Source organism: Anticarsia gemmatalis, chromosome 22 (genome assembly GCF_050436995.1).
Source record: "Anticarsia gemmatalis isolate Benzon Research Colony breed Stoneville strain chromosome 22, ilAntGemm2 primary, whole genome shotgun sequence".
Taxonomy (NCBI): domain Eukaryota; kingdom Metazoa; phylum Arthropoda; class Insecta; order Lepidoptera; family Erebidae; genus Anticarsia; species Anticarsia gemmatalis.
Genome location: NC_134766.1, coordinates 5,985,052 through 6,005,588, shown reverse-complemented (window position 1 = coordinate 6,005,588; position 20,537 = coordinate 5,985,052). Strand labels below are relative to the sequence as shown.

Here is a 20,537-nt window from a genome sequence, read left to right as displayed (position 1 = left end):
CTTACAATATTGATTTGTTTTATGTCTTTATTTATTTATTTATATTTTAGATTGGGCAACGTAGTAAGGCAATCTGGCAAATAACATTTCCTAGTACCAATTTGAAAAGTACCAGAATCACGTATCTCAGTTGACAACTGGTGTAGATACGTCAAATGGCTAGTCACTATTATATTATATTTCAGTACATTGCTATTTTGATGTAACGTGTTCATCACTGTAATTGTGGATAGGTATCAATGTACAGCACAGTGGCTTTCAAATGGTTTTCAACTGAGAAACGTGATAGACCCCAAGTTCAGTCTTCTTTCAAATGAGTCCTTGGCTGTTAGGGTTTGCAAGGGTTAAGAAAAAAATTCGTCAAATATTTTAGACGTTTGTTTATGAAAATTTCCTATTATATTTGCTTGTACATACCTAGATTGACTGACATTTAATAACGGACGGAATTGTGGAAAGAGACGGACGAAATTGCAACGAATTTTCTTTTTCGTTGCGTTTATAAGACCTCTGAATATAACTTAACAGTTTTTATTAACTTTATATTGTCGTTCGATTCTTTTGGATTAGTTTCAGAACTAGTTTCTTAGAACAGATTCGTTCAATCATTATGTACTAATATATACATGCTTGTTTAATAAAGGCTACATTATTTGGTGACTACGTGCGTGTATTGGCGTCCCCTATATACTTTATCTAGCTCGACAATAGACAAGATTTTATAACAATAGACGTATCATTCAACACATTTCATCCCAAAGTTTCTCTGTATAAGTGTCTAGAAATATTTTATCCCCGAACATAACTTTTTTACCCGACTGCGCGACAAAAAGAAGTGTGTTTATGAACATGTTGGTTTCCGACTGTTGATCTTTGTATTATGTTTTCTATTCTATTCCAAACTGCTGGGTTTGTTGTTTTCTGAGTATTTAGTTGAGGCAATTTAAAAAAATATTACTTTATAACTACGTAATCTTTAACTTATAATGACACCCAAATGTTTCACTTAAATAGGAACAGCTATTCTAGTGATTCCTGGAGTACAAAGAGACGCGCAGTTTACATGTTTTTTAGTTTCCATAGAAGTATTGTATTAATAAAGAATTTTGAGGCGTAAATATTTATTTATTTGTTTCGTAATTCTTTCTCAATACAAGACACGTGCAGTAGATTTAAATATTTCACAGCTGACCTTGCAGAAAAAAGTGGTTATAGCCTGCATGACAAATATGCGGAAGAGAGCTTTTGTTCATCAATATCTTGAAAATTCCAGTATGACAGTTAAATTGTGGTCTGGCTGCCATATACAAGGAGTAATAGTGGTGTAATTTACCAACTCTAAAATAAGGTATAAACCCTTCATCATGTAAGCGTACTCTATGATCTATGCCAGTTGTGTTCACCAGTCGGTAAACGATCTATGGGTTAAGCAAACCTTGGCGCAGTCATTCAATAGATGGGTGATCGCATGGTGGTATTTGAATTGGGTGTCTCCGTGCTTCGAAGGGCACGTAAAACGTCGGTCCCGGTTATTGTCAATAAAGATAACAGTCGTTAAGCCACGTTTAAGGCCTTCGAGCGGCTTGAACAACTTTGACACTTCTTGGTTGACCACAAACCATACGATAAGAAGATTGGGGAGGATACCCTTGCCAAGCAGACAGCGAAAATATTTCTTTTGTTCCGATTCGGATTTCGAACCCGAGACCTCGACACGCTACAAAGTAGCAAAATTTATTATTCATTTATTTATTTTATTAGTGCTCTTTATAGTTTCATAGCAATGTACGTATAAGCTGTTTAATACTATTTGCCCAGCATTAGACAATAAAATGATAAGAGACTAGTAATCATCTCATTTATCTTAAGACTCCTGTTATCTATGTAATGCTGAGTCAATATGGACACACAAACACCATACGAATTACAAATAGTAGAATAACAAAAGGTAATAGGTACTAGTTGTTATAAAGAAGGAAAGTATGTATATAATAATGCCCAAGCTATGGTGGTCAGTTTCATTCGAACTGGCCGCCGTAGTGCAGTTGTTCCGACGGCTTTATATCCTAACTCCGGGCAATTTCTGTGAAATTGTTGACAGATAATCTTAGCAGATACTTTTGTCCGACCCAGGATTCGAACCTAGACCTCTTGCGCGGCATACACTCGACCATGCCACAGAGATTTTTAGAAAATGTAATAAGCCGTCGTTTGCTTTTTCTCATTGTTATTTAATTAGTCTCTTTATCAGTACTTTTTAAGAATTAAGTCTTATTATAGTTTAAAATGATTCAGTAACCATCTCAGATTAAGTACTTGATTCTCTACTTCTCTTTACAAATTCTTAGTTCGTTAACATATTTATCGGCATCAATTTTGCAAAAATGTAATGGTGTAATGTAAATTAAAAGTTATGCAATAACAATAGACAGACAGACGCCACGGTCAAGAGGAAAAATATTCTAGAACAGGATACTAACAAATTCAGTTCAATAAAACGACCGGGAAAAATCCCCATCGATTCTAATAAAGATATTAATTTATGTAACACAATTCATTGTCAACACATACACGCCTCCCGGATTCATTCACACTTTCTACGAAACCGCCGGGAAACATCTATGTACACACATGTTCACAAACTAAATTGAACATAAAATTAAACTTATAATAGTCTTTATTTCATTAACAATAGAGTATAAATTCGTAAAGCAACTTCTAAATCAACGGTCATCGAATTCGGTCAGTCGGCGCCGCAGCTAATACACTCTGCAGTTGATAAACTCTTTATCATTTGAATTTAAACTCTAACAAGAACAGATAAGGTTCAGTTATGAAAAACATCGATGATGACATAACTTTGCGTTTGCATAACAGTTACCTAGAACGAACGATTATAGGTTATAATAGCAGTTGTTTGACAGACGTCAGCGTGAACGCAAGCGCAAGAAATTTGCGATAAAAATCGTGATTTTAAATTAAAATATAAATAAAAACAACAAAACAGTAATACATTTATGCAGTGTGTTGAATAAAAGTGGTGTTTTCATATTTGTTTTGTCAAAAGTTAACCTACAAGTGACTTTGTTTTTTTTTTATTCGTGCATTCGGATCACGAATCATTGAGCCAACATGGACCGGCGGAAAAATGAAAGTAGTGCGAAAAGACAAATACTTACTGCACTTATAGGTAATAATAATATTTAAAATTTAATATTTAAAAAAGTATCTATTTGGCCAGTATCTTCTCATTGCATGTTAGGTAGGTACATAGAGTTTATAATAAAAAAACGTATTTATGTACATGTTTGTTCAGTTGTCGAGTCAGATCATGTATCGTTTTATTTACTTTACTCTTGACTTTGTAACATGTGTTTAAAAGTAAAATAATGCATAAAGCTTACATTGTACTTGTTCAGAATGGCTTTTAATGAGTGTTATGTAGAGTAGGTACCTTTATGTTTCTGCACATAGAGAATAACTTAGAGTTTGCTAATTACACCTTTTTATTTCAAGCACTAATTACTAATAGAATTTTCAAAAATGATGATTTATTTGCTGGCAAGAAATTAAATGAAAAAAGCTATACCTTTTTTAACAATATTTTGTATATTCTTGACCCTTAACAAATATATAAACTTTAATTTCGTAATTGAAAACATTCCTACTCGTACTTAAATAAGTATTACTTCTACTTACCTACCTATAATGCGACAGTTTAAATGGATTCTATACTCTCACAAAATACCTCTGAAGGGATTTAATGGATGCAACACTTTCACGCAAAACAGCTGAAATAAATTTAACAGGCGCGCGGACCTTACTGCTTACTCTTAAACCTCTAAGACAGTCCAGTATAATCGATACTTTTTACGCAGATAAAGTAGTATTTTCGAAACATACCATTGCATTTTACTAGTTAATAAGTACAAATAAAAACTAGTACCTGTAGCTCCTGAAGCCTAACAACTTCGTTAAAAGTCTTGTACAAATAGTTCGAAACTGATGGAGGTACGAAAATTCAGAATGTAGAACATCAGTGACCCGCAGGCCTATGTAGCTGACAGTAGCTTGTTTGATACAGCTATTTATTTTAGAAATATTAGGTCTGGGAGAAAGTGTTCTCGCATTATAGTATGTATAAACTTGTAATAAAATCTTTTCTCTACACAAAAAAGCTCGATATTTGGGTACCTCACAAGCTCACTGAAAGAAACCTAATGAACCATGTACTCATTTGTGATTCTTGAAGCCAAAGAGATTTTATTACGAGTTCACACATACTATAATGCGAAAAGACTTTTCCCCAACCTAATAAATATACCCAATCATTAAATAAAATCTAAATAAATCGTGCATGCCAAGACTCTCTATTAAGTTGCCAGCCCATAGTTTCGATTTCTACATAAGCGAAAGTGTTCGTCAGGCCCTTTACTTATACGACTAGTACTAATAAGGACATGTATTATCTTAACGCACTTTTTGAACTAAACGTGACAAATACAATGTTTATAATATTATTTACTCTTGTGGCTGTGCTTGTATTTGATGAAAGTATTTAATAAGCATTAGCCTACGCAAGTAGGTTAACTTTGAACCTGAAGCAAACCAATATATGACTTTTCAAAGTTACGTGTGTTATGAATATGATGATCTGAAAGTGTAGACATTATAATAAAGATAAACAAAGTAAGCCTATCCTTGCAGATAGGTTGTTGTAACCGACGCTATAACCTACAGTACCAATTTGCCCGGGAACCGCAAACCTTGTGTTCGGCAGTCGTATTCAGACCACAGAGGCAATGTCATACAAAAAGTTTTGTTCTTCTAAACAGTGATAGCCGAGTGGTCTAAGAATGCACCTCCTACACAAGTCGTCGATGGTTCGAACCCACTAATGACTTTTAGAAGTTATGTGTGTATTAGAAATTAGAAATAATTCTCACTTGTACGAATGATTAAGTAAAACATCGTGATGCAACCTTGCATGTCTGAGAGTTCTTTTACACAGTTCTTAAAGTAATGCAAAGTCCCCAACCAGCTCTTAGCGAGCGTGGTGGACTCAAGGCCTAACCCCTCCCTCATTACGGGAGGAGACCCTTACCCAGCAGTGGGACATTAATGGGTTAAATTTATTTAATTATTCTTATTTCTTCGTTACGTCCTTGATGAATCAAGGATGATGTCATTGAACGTATAGTAAATATTTGTATGTATGTATGTATGCTTGTATGTATTTGCATAGTATTTACTTGTTATAAGTGTCACGTCCCCGCCTCTGACGTGTTTCAATGCTAATTACTCAATTGTAGACATATTTGTAAATAAATCGGCGGGTATACATTAAGAGCGAGTTTCACAGGTTACGGATAAATGTGAGGCGCCCATAGCCAGTTGCGCTCACCGGTCGATAAACGATCTGTGGGTTAAGCAACCGTTGGTGCGGTCATTCCATAGATGGGTGACCACATAGTGGTATTTGAGCTGGGCGTCTCCGTGCTTCGGAGGGCACGTAAAAAGTCGGTCCCGGCTGTCGTCTACTAAGATAAGAGTCGTTAAGCCATGTCAAAGGCCTTTCGGGCGGCTTGAACAACTTTGACACTAGGTTGACAGTGGTCAACCACTGTCAACCTAGTGTCAAAGTTGTTCAAGCCGCCCGGTTAGTGAACAGCCGGTTAGTGAACCATACGACAAACAAACAAACAAACAAACGGATAACTGTTGGATAAACTGTTCGATAGATTTAGTGGCAGCATGTTATGTATTAAAACATCACATTTCCTCATGATAAACTTTCGGATACTCATTATTTAGAAGTGGTGTGCAATATCAATTTTATTAACCCTGGAAATCATGAAAGACTTTTACTGAGATATCTATATTAGAAAAGAAAAATCCAACTAGCCGTAATTCGACTACGGCGACCAGATTCATTGTAACTAGTCAACTGTGCAGAACTTAGTTTATAGTGCCTAGAAGTGTCCACAATACACATCCATTGGACACTATTCTAGAACTCCTTTTATGCAACTGGATAGTCAAAAAAGCAGATCGTTTAATCTTTCAAATAAAAGCACGATTCCTTTTAGTGAATTAAGGTATTGAATATTGAAACTAGTTTCCCTCCACGGTTCATCGGACTTTTGCCACCCTATACCGAAGAAAGAACGAAGAAAAAGGTTAAAAAAATAATAATAACGGGGACCGTATAAACCAGTCAATATTCTTAATATAAAACTCTTCCATTACTGACTGGCTGACTGATGGACAACGCGCAGCCGAAGTTGCGGTATGAAGATTCTTTAGGAAATGTATAGGAGCACTAAGGATTTTTGGAAATTTCACGAGGACAAAGCCGCAGGCGGAAAACTAGTGTTTTATAAAGAGGAAATAATGACGCGTATGTATTATAAAGTACCGAAGTACGTGTGCCAAATATAGAGTTCGTATTTAAACAATGAGTGAGAATTAACATTAAGCAGAAACGTACACGATGACGTGCAACATTCAGATCTGTACGTATGTGTTGCTCTCGACTTCCTCATACTTCCTCAGTTAAAAACGTCATAACTATACTTTATTTATATAAACCTAGACTGGTGTCTCCTCCCGGGTGATGGAGGTGTTAGGCCTTGAGTCCACTACACTGGCCAAGTGCGAGTTCGAAACTTTGCATGTACTCAATGTCTATTACTCGATCACAGCAAAACTACTAGACAGTTTTTGATTAACTTGACTGCAGATATAGTTTATAACCTAGATTAACTCATATGATATTAAATAGAACATAGAGCAGAAGCTAACTACCCCTAAATGGCTGGTGGGGGGTCGTTCTGTTTATCATCGTCGTGGTAGAGCTGTGTAGAGCAGATAAGCTGGTTATTTGTACTTAATTACTTTACACCTCTTGTTATTGTCTGCCACTTTTGTGACTTAATGGTTTCCCCCATTTAGGGCATTTATGTACCCATGTAGCACAAACATAAATGCATTCCCGGGGAAAGACGAGACTGCCACTGTTTTCTCTAAGAACGGCCATGCAAGCAAAGGCACGGTTCAAAGTTATTATTGTTGCTTTTAGAGTGGCATAATAATAAAATAAAAATACAAAAAACTACCATTAAACGTTAACGAGACAATATAATATATTTAAATCATTAGCGAAGTAAAATAATGTTATTATACGAAGAGTACTCGTGCATCATTAATCAATGTAAAAATTACCGCGGCAAAGTAATGTGTCAAATAAATTGCATCATTAAAGTAAGTACAGTCATGAGCATAAATATGATTACACTCACGTTTTGAAAAAAATTTCTTAATTAATTAGTAGATTATAATGAAAATGTATTTAAGTGAACATTCTATGCTTATGGCAGTTTAATGTCAGCATTTAACGAATCCATGGCTAGAAATATAGTAATGCGAATAAACCTCTGTATTATAACGCCACTTATTAGTGCCAACCACCACCCCGGTGGCAAGCTCAGAGGTGGCAGATGGGAATAAACGAAATAAATTAATATACAATCACTGGACTATTCCAATCATTCAGGGAAAAAGGATTCTTTCCCTCCTGGCTGAGTTCTATATTGGTTAACTCCAATCAAACACAACTCAAAACTAAGTTCAATTATGTTTCTTGATAAAAAAATACGTTGAAAAATATCGGTCATACTCGTGCTCGTGACAGTAGGTACTGCTAGATATGATGCCTACAGTATGCTACATACCAGTGCACATTTATAGATAGATAGTATTACTCATACATAAATATAAAACGATACATCACTCACTGAGCCACGCTGAATCGTTATCATTTTCAATGTCAATTGTACTAAGAACTTCATATTTATTGTTTAATGAACTGAAACTATATACTCTCAACTGTTATAGAACTGTATAGTTTATTAGCCATTATTTTCTCCTACACTGAATTAATTCTAACTACATCTCTGTGGAGCGGTTTGCTTCGCCATCAATACTTATATTAGTCCCATATAATAGGGTCGAGCCCATTGCCATATATCCGATATTGAGAAATATTGTACTTAATATAAATTATTTTGTTTAAGACAACTCCCGCGCTATGAATTGCTCTTGTGTTGTGTGAAACAACTATTTGTGGATCGTATAAATAAGTGGCATAGGAATCGGACCCAAGACCTCCTGACGCAATGGTAGTGGCCTGGCGACCAACTTAACCACTGCGCCACGGAGGTCGTCCAAAGCCCAACCCGCGAATCGAACCCGTTAACCGACTCCCAATACGAACAGCAGTCAAATAAACTACCGAACCGCGCCACAGAGACATTTACTACATATATTTCATTAAATGTGTAATTTTCCTTTTCCTTCCAGCTACAATACCGACATTCACATATGGCATCCAGATCGGCTGGCTGTCTCCCATGGGGCCGCTGCTCAAGTCCCAGGCCACGCCCGCGCGCGCCCCGCTGACAGACAACGATGTGTCGTGGATGGCCGCGGCACTACCACTCGCGGCTATCTGCGGGATACCGTTCTTCAGTTATGCTTCAGATAGATATGGAAGAAAGATCTGCGTTATTTTAGTTTCTTTGTTGTCTTGTGTGAGTATTGTTTGTGTTTGTTATTGTTATAGCCCCTTTCAAAGAGAGAGAATCCGTAAGATATTGCTTGTGTTTTTCTTTATTACTGTTATCTCTTTCAAGAGAGAGAGAGAGAAGCCATAACGCCTTAATCATAGTAGCATAATGAGTCAAATACTCAAAACCGGCATTCTATAACCGTCTAGAGGCGAATTCTGGTTACAATTATACGATCTTAAATTAGGACAATTTGGATTAGGAGGTGACAGTTAAATCAATTATATACCGGACTTATTTCATCCTTTTCACAGTTTAATTTTCACAAAGTTTTTGACGTATAAGACGCATTTCACAATGCAATAAAATCTTTATTCTTGCTTTCAAAAGATATGCCGTTTTCTAAAATATTTTAAAGTAAATACGTTAAAATTGATTTATGTTAGCAATCCACGCGCCACTTAAACGTACCTTTTACCTATACGATGTCCGAATTATGTACATGTAGAAAGATGTATCCATTATCGTTGTTTCAATAGCTAGCAATCTTTATGCTTGAGGAACCATGTATTTCACGCATCACAAATTACTGTTGTAAAACAACATTACTCTAATGAATAATGATTTTTGTTTTATAGTTGCCTGCCTTCTGCCTTTATCTGAATCTGGGGTAGATTTTTATTCCAATCAATCAAAATACATAAAACTCTTTCGTTACTGACTTACTGACTGACTGATAGACAACGCACAACCGAAACTACTGAGCATAGAAAGTTGAAATTTCATATAAAGTCTCCTTAGAAAGTGTAAAGAAGCACTAAGAGAGGATTTTGGAAATTTCACTTATAATTTAAATGCCACGCAGGAAATGCCGTGGGTGCAAAGCTAGTTTAAACAAAATGAAGATTAACTTCTAATGGTACTTAACTGTTATACTAATTATTGTACTCAAGTAAATGTGTTAACAGGGATAATTATAACTAATTCATTTTAAATGGACTTCGTTTGCCTTGACGCCCACTTAGAATAACAAGAGATCTTAATTTGTTAAATAACTAGGCCACCATAATATTATCACTAAGTATTTTGTTATTTTGATTACAACTTCACTTTAGATCTGAAGAAAATAAATTACAGGTCAAAATTGAATAGACATCCCTGGAAAAAATATTATTTTATTAATCTACTAGGTATTTCTGCCCGCTTCTTCGGCATCGAAAACATTTCCCGGGACAAAAATCCTTTGCTTCTGCACGCATCTTAATCCGCCCTACAAGATTTTTCGGGACAAAAATCCTATGTGTTATTCAAGATCATAAACTGTCTTTCAAAATTTTATCAAAATCCATTCAGCAATTTTGGCGTGATTGAGTAACAAACGTCCAGGCAAACATCTTGCACGTTTTTAATATTAGTAAGAAGTAAGGTTCCCTCGAAATCTACTGAAGGAAATGAGCTGCTATGAAATAACACGACTAGAGCCGCAAGCATTAGCTAGTTACAAATCCAATTAGTTAACTGAAATTCTACTTATTGCAACACGCATACTGAAACAGACTTGTAGCAATTAGCCACAAATAACTGAAATTGTTTAACGAATAGTATTTTAAAGTGTGTTTGTTGCTTGTATGCGTTGAGAAAGTTTCCAATACGATGCGCTATGCATACAATATAGGCGAATTTCTACATTCGTAATATTAGGTCGGGGAAAAGGTCTTCTCGCATAATACTATGTACGAACTTGTAATAAAATCTCTTTGGCTTCAAGAATCACAAATGATAGTACACGGTTTATTAGGTTTCTTTCTGTGAGCTCGTGAGATACCCAAATATCGAGGTTTTTTGTGTAGAGAAAAGATTTTATTACAAATTCATACATACTATAATGCGAAAAGACTTCTTCCCCGACCTAATATTTTACTATGTGTTGTATAACTTAGTCTTTGCCACATCTTTTCTACTACCTATAATACAAACTTTGAACTAGTTAAATACTAAACGGAAAAGCGCTCACTGTTCGGTAAACAATCTGTAAGTTAAGCAACCGTTGTTGCGGTCATACCATAGATGGATGACCGCATAGTGGTATCTGAGCACAACGTCTCCATGCTTCGGAGAGCACGTTAAAAGCCGGTACCGGTTGTTGTCAATTAAGGTAACAGTCGTTAAGCCATGTCAAAGGCCTTTCTGGCGGCTTGAACAACTTTGACACTATAATATTCAGGCAATTACAAACGTGCGAACTTCCCCATAATGAAAAGAATGAAATGAATGTGACAATGTGTAAGTGCGAGCGAGAGACTCCGATAAAATGACATGACTTAGTTCTCGCGTTTGAAATGGCCCCAGTATAGGATAACCACTAACCATACGATAGAAAATAATAGAACGGGATTATTTTAGGGTTAAAAACCTTTAACGCAAGGTATTTTACAGGCAAAATTAGAGCGCAGATTATAAAGTTACTGAACTCAATCTTAATTCATAATTTTATTGCATCTATTTGCGTCACATATATACGTCTTAACAAAACCCACACAGTTTATTTGTTTTACTTAACAGTCGACAAATTAAACACGTTATAAACGTGCTTGAATTATTGACTGAGTGTTGTTTAATTATATAGTAAAGGTCGCATTCTTGCACGCAATATAATTCCAATACCTATTGAAAAGAAGCTCTTACCCGTGTCTTCGTCCGCGTGGACCATGAGATAAGAAATTATAATGTTCACCTTTCTTAAAAGACCCTTATTCATAAAAATATATGAAATTATGAAAGGCTTATAAAGTGTTTTGTTTCTTTCACTCCTTAACTAAATGAAAATGAGGAAACATATTATAGTAGCTTTTTAACTAAAATAGGTTTATAGTGTGTTTATGAATAAGAAGGTAAGACGGTCAAGAAGTCATGTCTGCCTCCGTGGCGCAGTGGTCACTACGCCGTTACCATTGCGTCGGGAGGTCGGGGGTTCGATTCCCACACAGAACTATTATTTGTGCCATCCACAAATAATTGTTTCGGGTCTGGTTGTGCTTTGCGTCCGTCGTTTGTACGTTTGTAAAAGTTCCCGCGACACATGAGCAGTTCTTAGTGCGGGAGTTGTGTTTAAAAAAAACCGATTTGAGACAGTCAGTTTGCGACCACGGCCAGTTCTCAAATAAGAAACAAAATTAGAGAGGTTTTATGTTAATGTAATTATAATATTAAGGTTTTCGTTTAAAATGCGACTATCATGCTACAAATTACGAGAGGAAACCTTGAAACTGCATCTCATTTAAAATTATAATATACATCCATTAATCATATCAATATAAATTATAGATTTAAAAGTTTAAGCTACTGAGATATTATTGTTTTCGAAGATTAACGTTTCTGCGCGGACATCAGAATGCTGATCATGAGGTCTCAGGTTATATTCCCAGGTCGTTAATTTAGTTATATTAGAACCACTGCTAGGCGAAGATTTTCTCCCGTACGAGGTCGGGATGAGACCTTCAATTCACCACGCTGGCCAATATACTAATATGAATACACCTACCTATGTTTTGAGCCAGACAAGATAATTTTTTTAAGAAGCCAGTCCTTATACTAATGTAAATTTCCTGTTTCCAGATATCCTGGACAATCAAACTAGCAGCGATCATGCCATCGACTCTCATTATAGCACGAGTCATCGCCGGACTTGCAGCGGGAGGTTGCTTCGTGGTCGTACCAGTTTATGTCAAGGAAATATCCGAAGACACCCTCAGAGGAGCTTTGGGGTCTTTAAACATGACAGTTTGCAAACTTGGGGTCATATTTGTTTACGCTGTGGGCATGCTGGTCTCATACAAAGTGAACCAAGGAGTCTATTTGGCTGTATCTGGGGTTCATGTGCTCCTGTTCTGCTTTATGCCTGAATCACCGAATTATTTGCTGAAAATTGGACAAGAGAAGGTTAGTTATTCTTATAACTTAGTAGAGAATTCACGCATCCTATTATATTAATCATGCAACGCGAAAGTTTAGAAGTTATAACTTAGTAGAGAGCCTTGGTATGCACAATCTTCTTAGATATTTCTGTGTATATACTGAAAGGAACAGTAAGTGTAAAGTAGTAAAGTATTCTATAGCGCGACTATCTATAGTCAGTACTGTGTCGAGTATAGAAAGTTTAACATTTAAAATGTACTGTCAAAATTGTTCTTACGAAGCCCGCTAGAGGCGCTGTTCAAATTTTTCTGCAAAATTTCTAGATAGCTAGCCAGTTGTCCGTTGTCGTTAGTAGTAAAGAATTGAGCTACTGAATTATTTTTTAATGTTGTATACCTGTCAGTCGCGAACCTTGCACACAAGATTATCTTCTAAGTTGTTAGACTACAGTTACAGCTGTCTCTGGATAACGGTAGGTTAATGACCTCTGTGCACGGACTGGAACTTTTATATTGCAACTGATTTTAATTATACAATCTCTAAGTATTACTTTTCAGTGAATGTAATTGGATAAGAAATGATTATATTTTTAAATTATGATAACATACAATAGCAGTGTAATTTTGTAAAACAATTTAATTTCACTGTTAGGTCAATATTTATTAACCCATTAACAAAAACATTATGATAAGTAAGTCTCAAGGTTGAGAAAGAAGTTTTTGATACCTACACAAAGTCAATCTTGGTTCAGTAATTTTATTCTCATTGCGTATACAATATTATACATATATTATGTACATAATATCACCACTCTTATACCTCAAGGTGTAGACTTAGATGTATGAAAAACCCCTACGTTTCACCATTAACAATGTTATTTCCAGATAATAGTAGTGGGAAGCGAGCCTATTAGTACATTGAAATGTAACATTTTTTAGGCTTACATATTTTGCTGTATGACCCCTTTTTACAAGATGGCTGCCGGAGGACAAGGGTGGCGACCCCACAAACTTGAACTAAAGCTTCTACTGACCCTCTACCTCTGAAAAACGCAACCGTTAGTGTAGCATTTTCAATAAGCTATATTGACATTTATATTGTTTTAATTGTTTGTTTCAGAAAGCAGCCAAGACGATATCATGGCTGCGTGGCCTGCACAAGGACCACAAGATAATAGTCGAAGAAGTGCACAAGTTAAAGAGTGAACAGCGAAGATACGACGAAGCGCCTCACGTGTCTCTTCTCACTGTGGGTAAAGTAAGACTAGATACTTTATTTTAAGTTGTTATAGTGATCGATCGGTGGGAGAAAGAATAATAAAATAGGTATTATAAATTTACGATGACCAATGGTGCAATAGATTGATACAAGATATATCCATTCATAAGCTTTATCGAGGCGCCCGTAGCCAGTTGTGCTCAGCGGTCGGTAAACGATCTGTGGAGTTAAGCAACCGTTGGCGCGGTCATTCCATAGATGGGTGACCGCATAGTGGTATTTGAACTGGGCGTCTCCGTACTTCGGAGGGCACGTAAAAAGTCGGTCCCGGCTGTTATTTACTAAGGTAACAGTCGTTAAGCCATGTCAAAGGGCTTCGGGCGGCTTGAACAACTTTGACACTAGGTTGACCACTGATCATACGATAAGAAGAAGATAAGCTTTATCGTCAATCGTATTGAATCAGTAATAAATTTAACAAATGATGTTTTAGCATCCTTTTAATCGTGCGCATCATCGTGTGTTAGGTTCAAAAAAATCTTGATGTTGCGAAAAGAATTTCTTAACGCGTTTAACGCGCCTTAACAACTAGTTAAACGAATTTTATTTCAGGCGCTCAAAATATTATATTATTTAATTTATGGTGTATAGTTGTAAACACGTGCTAACTCACGCTTTTCTCCTTATTTGATAATGTTATATATGATTTCTATTAAATCACAATTGCAAAATTATTTGACATTTAAAAATACTGACAAAAAATAGGGGCTGGGAGCCGCTAGGGGCACTGATCAATTTGCCAATTAAATATCGGACAAGTAACCGGGACGGGTACCTATGTTACTTTGAAGAAGTCTTTTTACTTCTCGTTTATCTTGGTGCCAGTTTGGTTCAATGATTTTTGGATTTTGGAACACCTACCTAATAAAGTTTCTCAATATTTTTTCTGTTAAACCAGAGACATCAAATATACTTAGGGACGTAACAATGTCCATAAATAATCAAAATATCTTTGTTAACGTTTACAATAAATAAAATTACATACATATTCAAGCGCGAAATAGGTGCCTAATAATTATGTAGGAATGCAATATGGCGTGATCGCATTCCATACGAGACAATCACATTAAATGTATTATGATTCAAAAACGTTCAAAATTAACCTGAATTATTCGGTTTTCAGCTTCTAAAGGTCTCATGTTATGTTTCTAACCCTTTCACACCAAAACTACTAAAGGGATATTGAGAAAACTTTGCAATCAGGTAGTTTGTAATAGTTAGTTCTACCACAGAATAATAAGTAGTTCTACTTAGATTATGTATCACAGACAGATAGGATACTTTTTAACCCGGGATACCTTTTCTCGTGGGACGCAGTCGTGAGCAGAAACTAAATATAAATTAATCAGTTTATGATTGAATATATTATGATTTATAGCCAACTAGCTTTTATCCGCGACTTCGTCCGCCACCTTAATTTTCCCATTATGCGTAATTTTCCCGGGGTAAAAAGAAGCCTATGTCCTTTCTCGGGTATCGAAATATCTCCATACCAAATTTTATGCAAATTGGTTCAGTAGTTTAGGTGTGATTGAGTAACAGACAGACAGAGTTACTTTCGCATTTATAATATTAGTATGGATATGGATGATAACATTTTTTGACGTTTGCAGTTCGCGACCGCGTCACGTTTTCGGCGCTTCGGATGACACTAGTCCTCATGGCGATGCAGACACTATCGGGGTGCTTCGCCCTCATGAACTACGCGGCCGATGTGTTCGAGCGCGCCGGCACTCAGTGGAGCCCTAACACTCTGGCGCTCTTCGTCGGCTCTCTGCAACTGGCCGGATCATTCTTCACAACTGTGTCGATTGAAAAGTTTGGGAGAAAGGTAAGGAAACACTATTTGGTGATATTTGTTCTATTTATTAAGATAACTTAAGAAAAATATATAGGTATGTGTCCTTAACTAAACTAATTATAAAGAAAGAGAGAGCAAGATTTTTGTGTTTGTATAGTTTTGGCAATAATTCATTTTTGGGAACGACTTTTTCGCACGATCATTAAAAACATTGTAAAACGTACGTAGTAGGTATACTGTGTGTTACCATAAGGACAAAGATTGAGTGTGTGCAAGGAAACCGCAGACTAGAAGTCGGGGCGAACCCGCTAGTTGTTGATAATAACGTTATCTTAAATATTGTTAGTTAATGAGTCTCTGACAATAATAATTAAAAATAGCATTAATTTATAATAAATAAACAATTATTGTGTTAGCAACAACATTTTTTTAACAAACTGGTTCCACGGACATAGTCCAGTGCCATTATAATCACACCATTCTAAATGCAACACTACTCTCTCAGGAGGGTCGTCCAAAGAGAATTTAGTTACATTTCTTATCTGCGTCCAAGAAGGATAAACGTATTCTACTTTTAAATAATCATTTTTGTTATCTGTCCACCTTTGAAAAACGATTTTCCCGCCAATAGGGTAAGCCTCGTACTGATTTGGCAATCGAATCGGTTTAAAACGCATTGATCGCAACACAATATTCTGATTACAATCGTGTCCGACCAATAACATGAATTTTATCGAATCATTGTAATTGAAAAATGTCTTCGTTAAATAAGCTAACATCGGTGCAGCAAGATCATCAGCTACTGTTGTAAATCTTATATTCTGGTCTTGTCGCATGATTTCAGTGAGAATTTCCCATTTTTCTGGCGTGTCTAAAAGACCCCACGCAACATCCTGTAAGGGAAGTCCCTCGTAATAGTTCATTATAAAAGAATCCATTATGAACAGACTGTCGAGGTATGTTCCTCCCAGTGAGAGCCAACTGCCAACGGAATAAGTAATATTACTTTGACTCAAATCAGACAAGTCACAGATCGATTTAGTTTTACAGATTTGCGAGTTTCTGATATCCAATAACTTGTTTAATTCCAATAGCGCTGCTTTGAGTTTCTGGCCGTTTATTTTCCGGTTTATTTCTTTATATACCATGTCCCTGTTAGCATTTGTTATATTGCTATGAACCACGGGACTGAAAATGGGGTCCATTTCGTCTTTATCAATTCGTTTGTGATGAACTGTGACATTACAACCTTTGAAAGCGGTTTGTATAAAAGCTTGGGCCGTTGCGATAGTCCGATTGAATGAGTTAGCGAAGATGTGAATAGATTTATTGTTAGGACATTCTTCTTGTAGAAATCGTACACTTTTAAACCACTGTGAGAAATATTCACCCAAATTACGTTCTAATTCAGCTCCTTTTTGCGTCAAGTATCCTGATTCTCCGTTTCCTTCCATCCATTTTTTCGACGTATATTTAGAATACCTATCAGCTTTTGTGAAAGACAACCGAATATTATGCCGGCTTAATATTAACACTTGTTTTAGTTTTAAGCTTTCTATCTCATCGTTGCACAAAATGATGAATACAATTAATAAATATTTAATAACTTTCATTTTAATACACTACAGTATCTTTAATCACCATAAATTTAATTACGGAGAGCCTTTAAAGCACAACTTTGGCTAGAGCGTGCAAAGGGACTGGCTAACTCGCGTGTCAGTATAAAAGTATAAAAGTCGTTCGTAGATCACGTGTGACAGTTTAATGAACTATGATAGGAGGGAGAGAGCGATAAATATGTCGGCGATCCCACAAACGACTCACTCGCGATAGACCTCGTTGGTGACTTCTATACAAGTTACAGAAAAAAAAATAGATTCACTATTAAGTTACATATTTATATTTCGCTTTGTCAAAGGTATCTTCGCGCAATTTTGGTGTTTTATAAGTATGATAACGAGATGAAACACCTATAAGTAATATTTCAGTGACCGTAACATAATATAAACATATAACATTGTATTACAACATTACGGAGAAGTATCAACAATAATACAATGACACTAAAGTCCACGGACTTTTGTCTCACGCTAACCGTTGAAATAAACAAACATATGTCGCCTTGTGTATATTATACAGTTAAATTATTGTAGTAGATTGAAGTTGCGCATAGCTAGTGCATTTGATCCTTCAATTTTTTGAACAGATTTCCATATGGAACTGGTATTTATGCGTTTTTCTGACGTCATGCGATTTTTTAGGACGGATAACGGAGATTTATGAAAGTTTTGAAAGCACGTAGAGCCGTGAACAACCGAGTCTAGACGATGCAAGTCGTGCTTTGATATTAATGTTTGTAAACTATACCTACATATAAATAAATATAAATGGCAATAAATATGATTGACTAGCTGACTCGCGCATCTTTGCTTGCGTCACATAAGAGCCGAATGGGTCAAAATTTTCCCCGTTTTTGTAACATTTTGTACTGGTACTCTGCTCCTATTAGTCGTAGCGTGGTGATATATAGCCTATAACCTTCCTCAATAAATGGGACATCTAACACTGAAAGAATTTTTCAAATCGGACCAGTAGTTCCTGAGATTAGCGCGTTCAAACAAACAAACAAACAAACAAACAAACAATCAAACAAACAAACTCTTCAGCTTTATAATATTAGTATAGATTAGTATAGATATAGATTAGACTAGTAGTAAAATACCGTATTACTTATTCTTTTTCAGATCCCACTAGCATGCAGTTCGCTAGTAGTGTCTCTTTGTATGACGACACTGGCCACTTGCTTCCTGCTCGGCACGGGCGTGGTGAGCTGGCTGCCCGTCGCCGCTGTCTGCGTCTGTATACTGGCGTATGGCGCCGGACTGGCACCCGTGCCTATGGTCATCATGGCTGAGGTGTTCACCTATCAGGTAACTAATTTTTATGGCTTATAGTGCTCTATCATACTTTAGAGACGATTTCATTATCAATCATGGCCGTTAACGGGTTAAGGTGATTCTAAGTAGGTCATGAATTTTTAATTAACCCAGTAAATAATTGTGATCCATAAAATTACAGTTTTGGGTCCGATTGTATTTCTTAGGTCCGTTTCGTCGAAGTCACAAGCTTACAAATCAAAGCTTTTATTATCTAAAGCAGATAAAATGTTATTAGCGTATGGATAGTTATCATTAATTCAAACGGTAAAAGAAAACACGATTAAACCTACCATGCCTCTGAGTTCTTTGGATCAGTTCTTTCAAGAGATGCAATGTCTCTAACCGCTTTAAATCATTGCGGTGAATACCAGTACCCTGGTTTGAGACAAAAATGGGTATATATTTATTTTACGAGAATAAACTACATATTGAAGACTTACTTAATTATTCATATTGTCCACAGGTCCGAGCTCGTATGGCAGGCGCATCAATGGCATTCTCATTCTTCTGCAGCTCAATGACAGTTCTATTCTACACACCAGTAGCGAATCAATTCGGTCCATACGTAGTATTCTATAGTTTCGCCGCAGTCACTCTGTTCGGGGTCGTTTACACAGTACTATGGGTCCCGGAGACTAAAGGAAAGAGCTTAGATGAAATACAAAGATATTGGAGAAAGAATGAACCTACTTTTGTATGATATTTTGAATGTGACATTCCCAATGTGAAGATTTCTAAGTTTCAGTGCTATTCTCGCAATTTATGGATAAGTACTTATTTGATAGCGTATCCAGTGGATAAAGTGACAGTAAATATTATGTTATAATAATTATAGAAGACAACGCCCGTACTAATATTGCTCATGTGTCGCGGGGACTTTTACAATCATACAAACAACGGACACAAAGAACAACCAGACCCGAAACAATTATTTGTGGATCGTGTTCCGTGTGGGAATCGAACCCACAATTTCCCGACGCAATGGTAGCGGCGTGGCGACCTACACCACTGCGCCAAGGAGGCGTTCGTATTTAAACAATTGTTTAGATTTCACAGTTATCTTATAGTTATCTAAGAGCACTGAAACTGGTTGTAAAAGTACTTTATTTACGTACTTAACTATTCCAAAGTTTTATTTATTTTCTTTTTCTTGGTTTATGTTTCAACCTTGAGTTACTGTCGTTTTCAATAACCTATCCTCAGACTTGCCTACAGTTCAGCGGTTGAGTAATATTATTGCTGAAATGTGGTTTTCCTTGTAACTAAACTGACGGTAGGTTATTGGAGATAACTAAATAAACGTATAATAAAGAATAAATACCTTCCTATTTTTAAGCTTGATTAAATTGTCTATTTGGCGGGACCAAGCACAAGAAATATATTTATACGAAATTTATAAAAAATGTTATCAAATAATTTTAATAATAATGTCTTCCTAGCTGTACGGCTACAGCGGCCAATTTTATAAAAACCGACCATCGGAGTGGGTTTTTTTTTATAGTGTCCAAGGCACGATAAGGAAAATGTAAAATTATGAAGATTGGTGGTTGGATTATTTACTTATACTAGTCTTTCTAAGTTCCAATATCATTTAATAGTTTATACTACAATATTTAACTGTACCAAGAATGTATTTTAATCACCCATCACACTTATTAAAACTTGTATTTAATATTTATACCTCAAAACGTGACTTTATATAGAAAAACAAACACATATAAAATGCACTTCAAGTTATAAAAGAGGTATATTCCCGGTGTCCACCCCCTGCTTGTCCACCCCGGGTGGACAGAGACACAAATCTTTTAAAAAGTTCTCGGTGTCCACCCCTGGGGGACAGTGAGAATTAACTTTAAATTATTCCCGCTGAAGACACGAGTATATAGTAATAAGTGCCGCAACTTAGGGTCAATCAACATTATATGGGAAAACACACAATAGATAGTGTACCTACTTCTATTTACCCTAGAGATGTTGATAATATGATTAAACTATATACCTACTTAATTAATTTTGTAATAATTATTTACACCCAAT

General features: G+C 36.0%; 1 protein-coding gene across 1 annotated transcript; it reads left to right on the top strand.

Annotated features, from left to right (window-relative positions):
- The first annotated feature begins 2,914 nt into the window (after nucleotides 1–2,914).
- On the top strand, nucleotides 2,915–20,250 carry LOC142982794 (facilitated trehalose transporter Tret1-like). The gene is made up of 7 exons (XM_076129477.1): nucleotides 2,915–3,190; nucleotides 8,362–8,591; nucleotides 12,183–12,506; nucleotides 13,602–13,734; nucleotides 15,374–15,591; nucleotides 18,306–18,491; nucleotides 18,964–20,250. Exons 1-7 carry the CDS (start codon nucleotides 3,133–3,135, stop codon nucleotides 19,198–19,200), a joined length of 1,386 nt encoding a protein of 461 aa, XP_075985592.1. The 5' UTR covers nucleotides 2,915–3,132; the 3' UTR covers nucleotides 19,201–20,250.
- The last annotated feature ends 287 nt before the right edge of the window (nucleotides 20,251–20,537 follow it).

Coding starts and splice junctions, on each gene's coding strand:
- LOC142982794 (XM_076129477.1), top strand. CDS start 3,133: ATGGACCGGCGGAAAAATGAAAGTAGTGCGAAAAGACAAATACTTACT. Junction 8,592..12,182: donor TAGTTTCTTTGTTGTCTTGT/GTGAGTATTGTT, acceptor TCCTGTTTCCAG/ATATCCTGGACAATCAAACT. Junction 18,492..18,963: donor CTGAGGTGTTCACCTATCAG/GTAACTAATTTT, acceptor TATTGTCCACAG/GTCCGAGCTCGTATGGCAGG.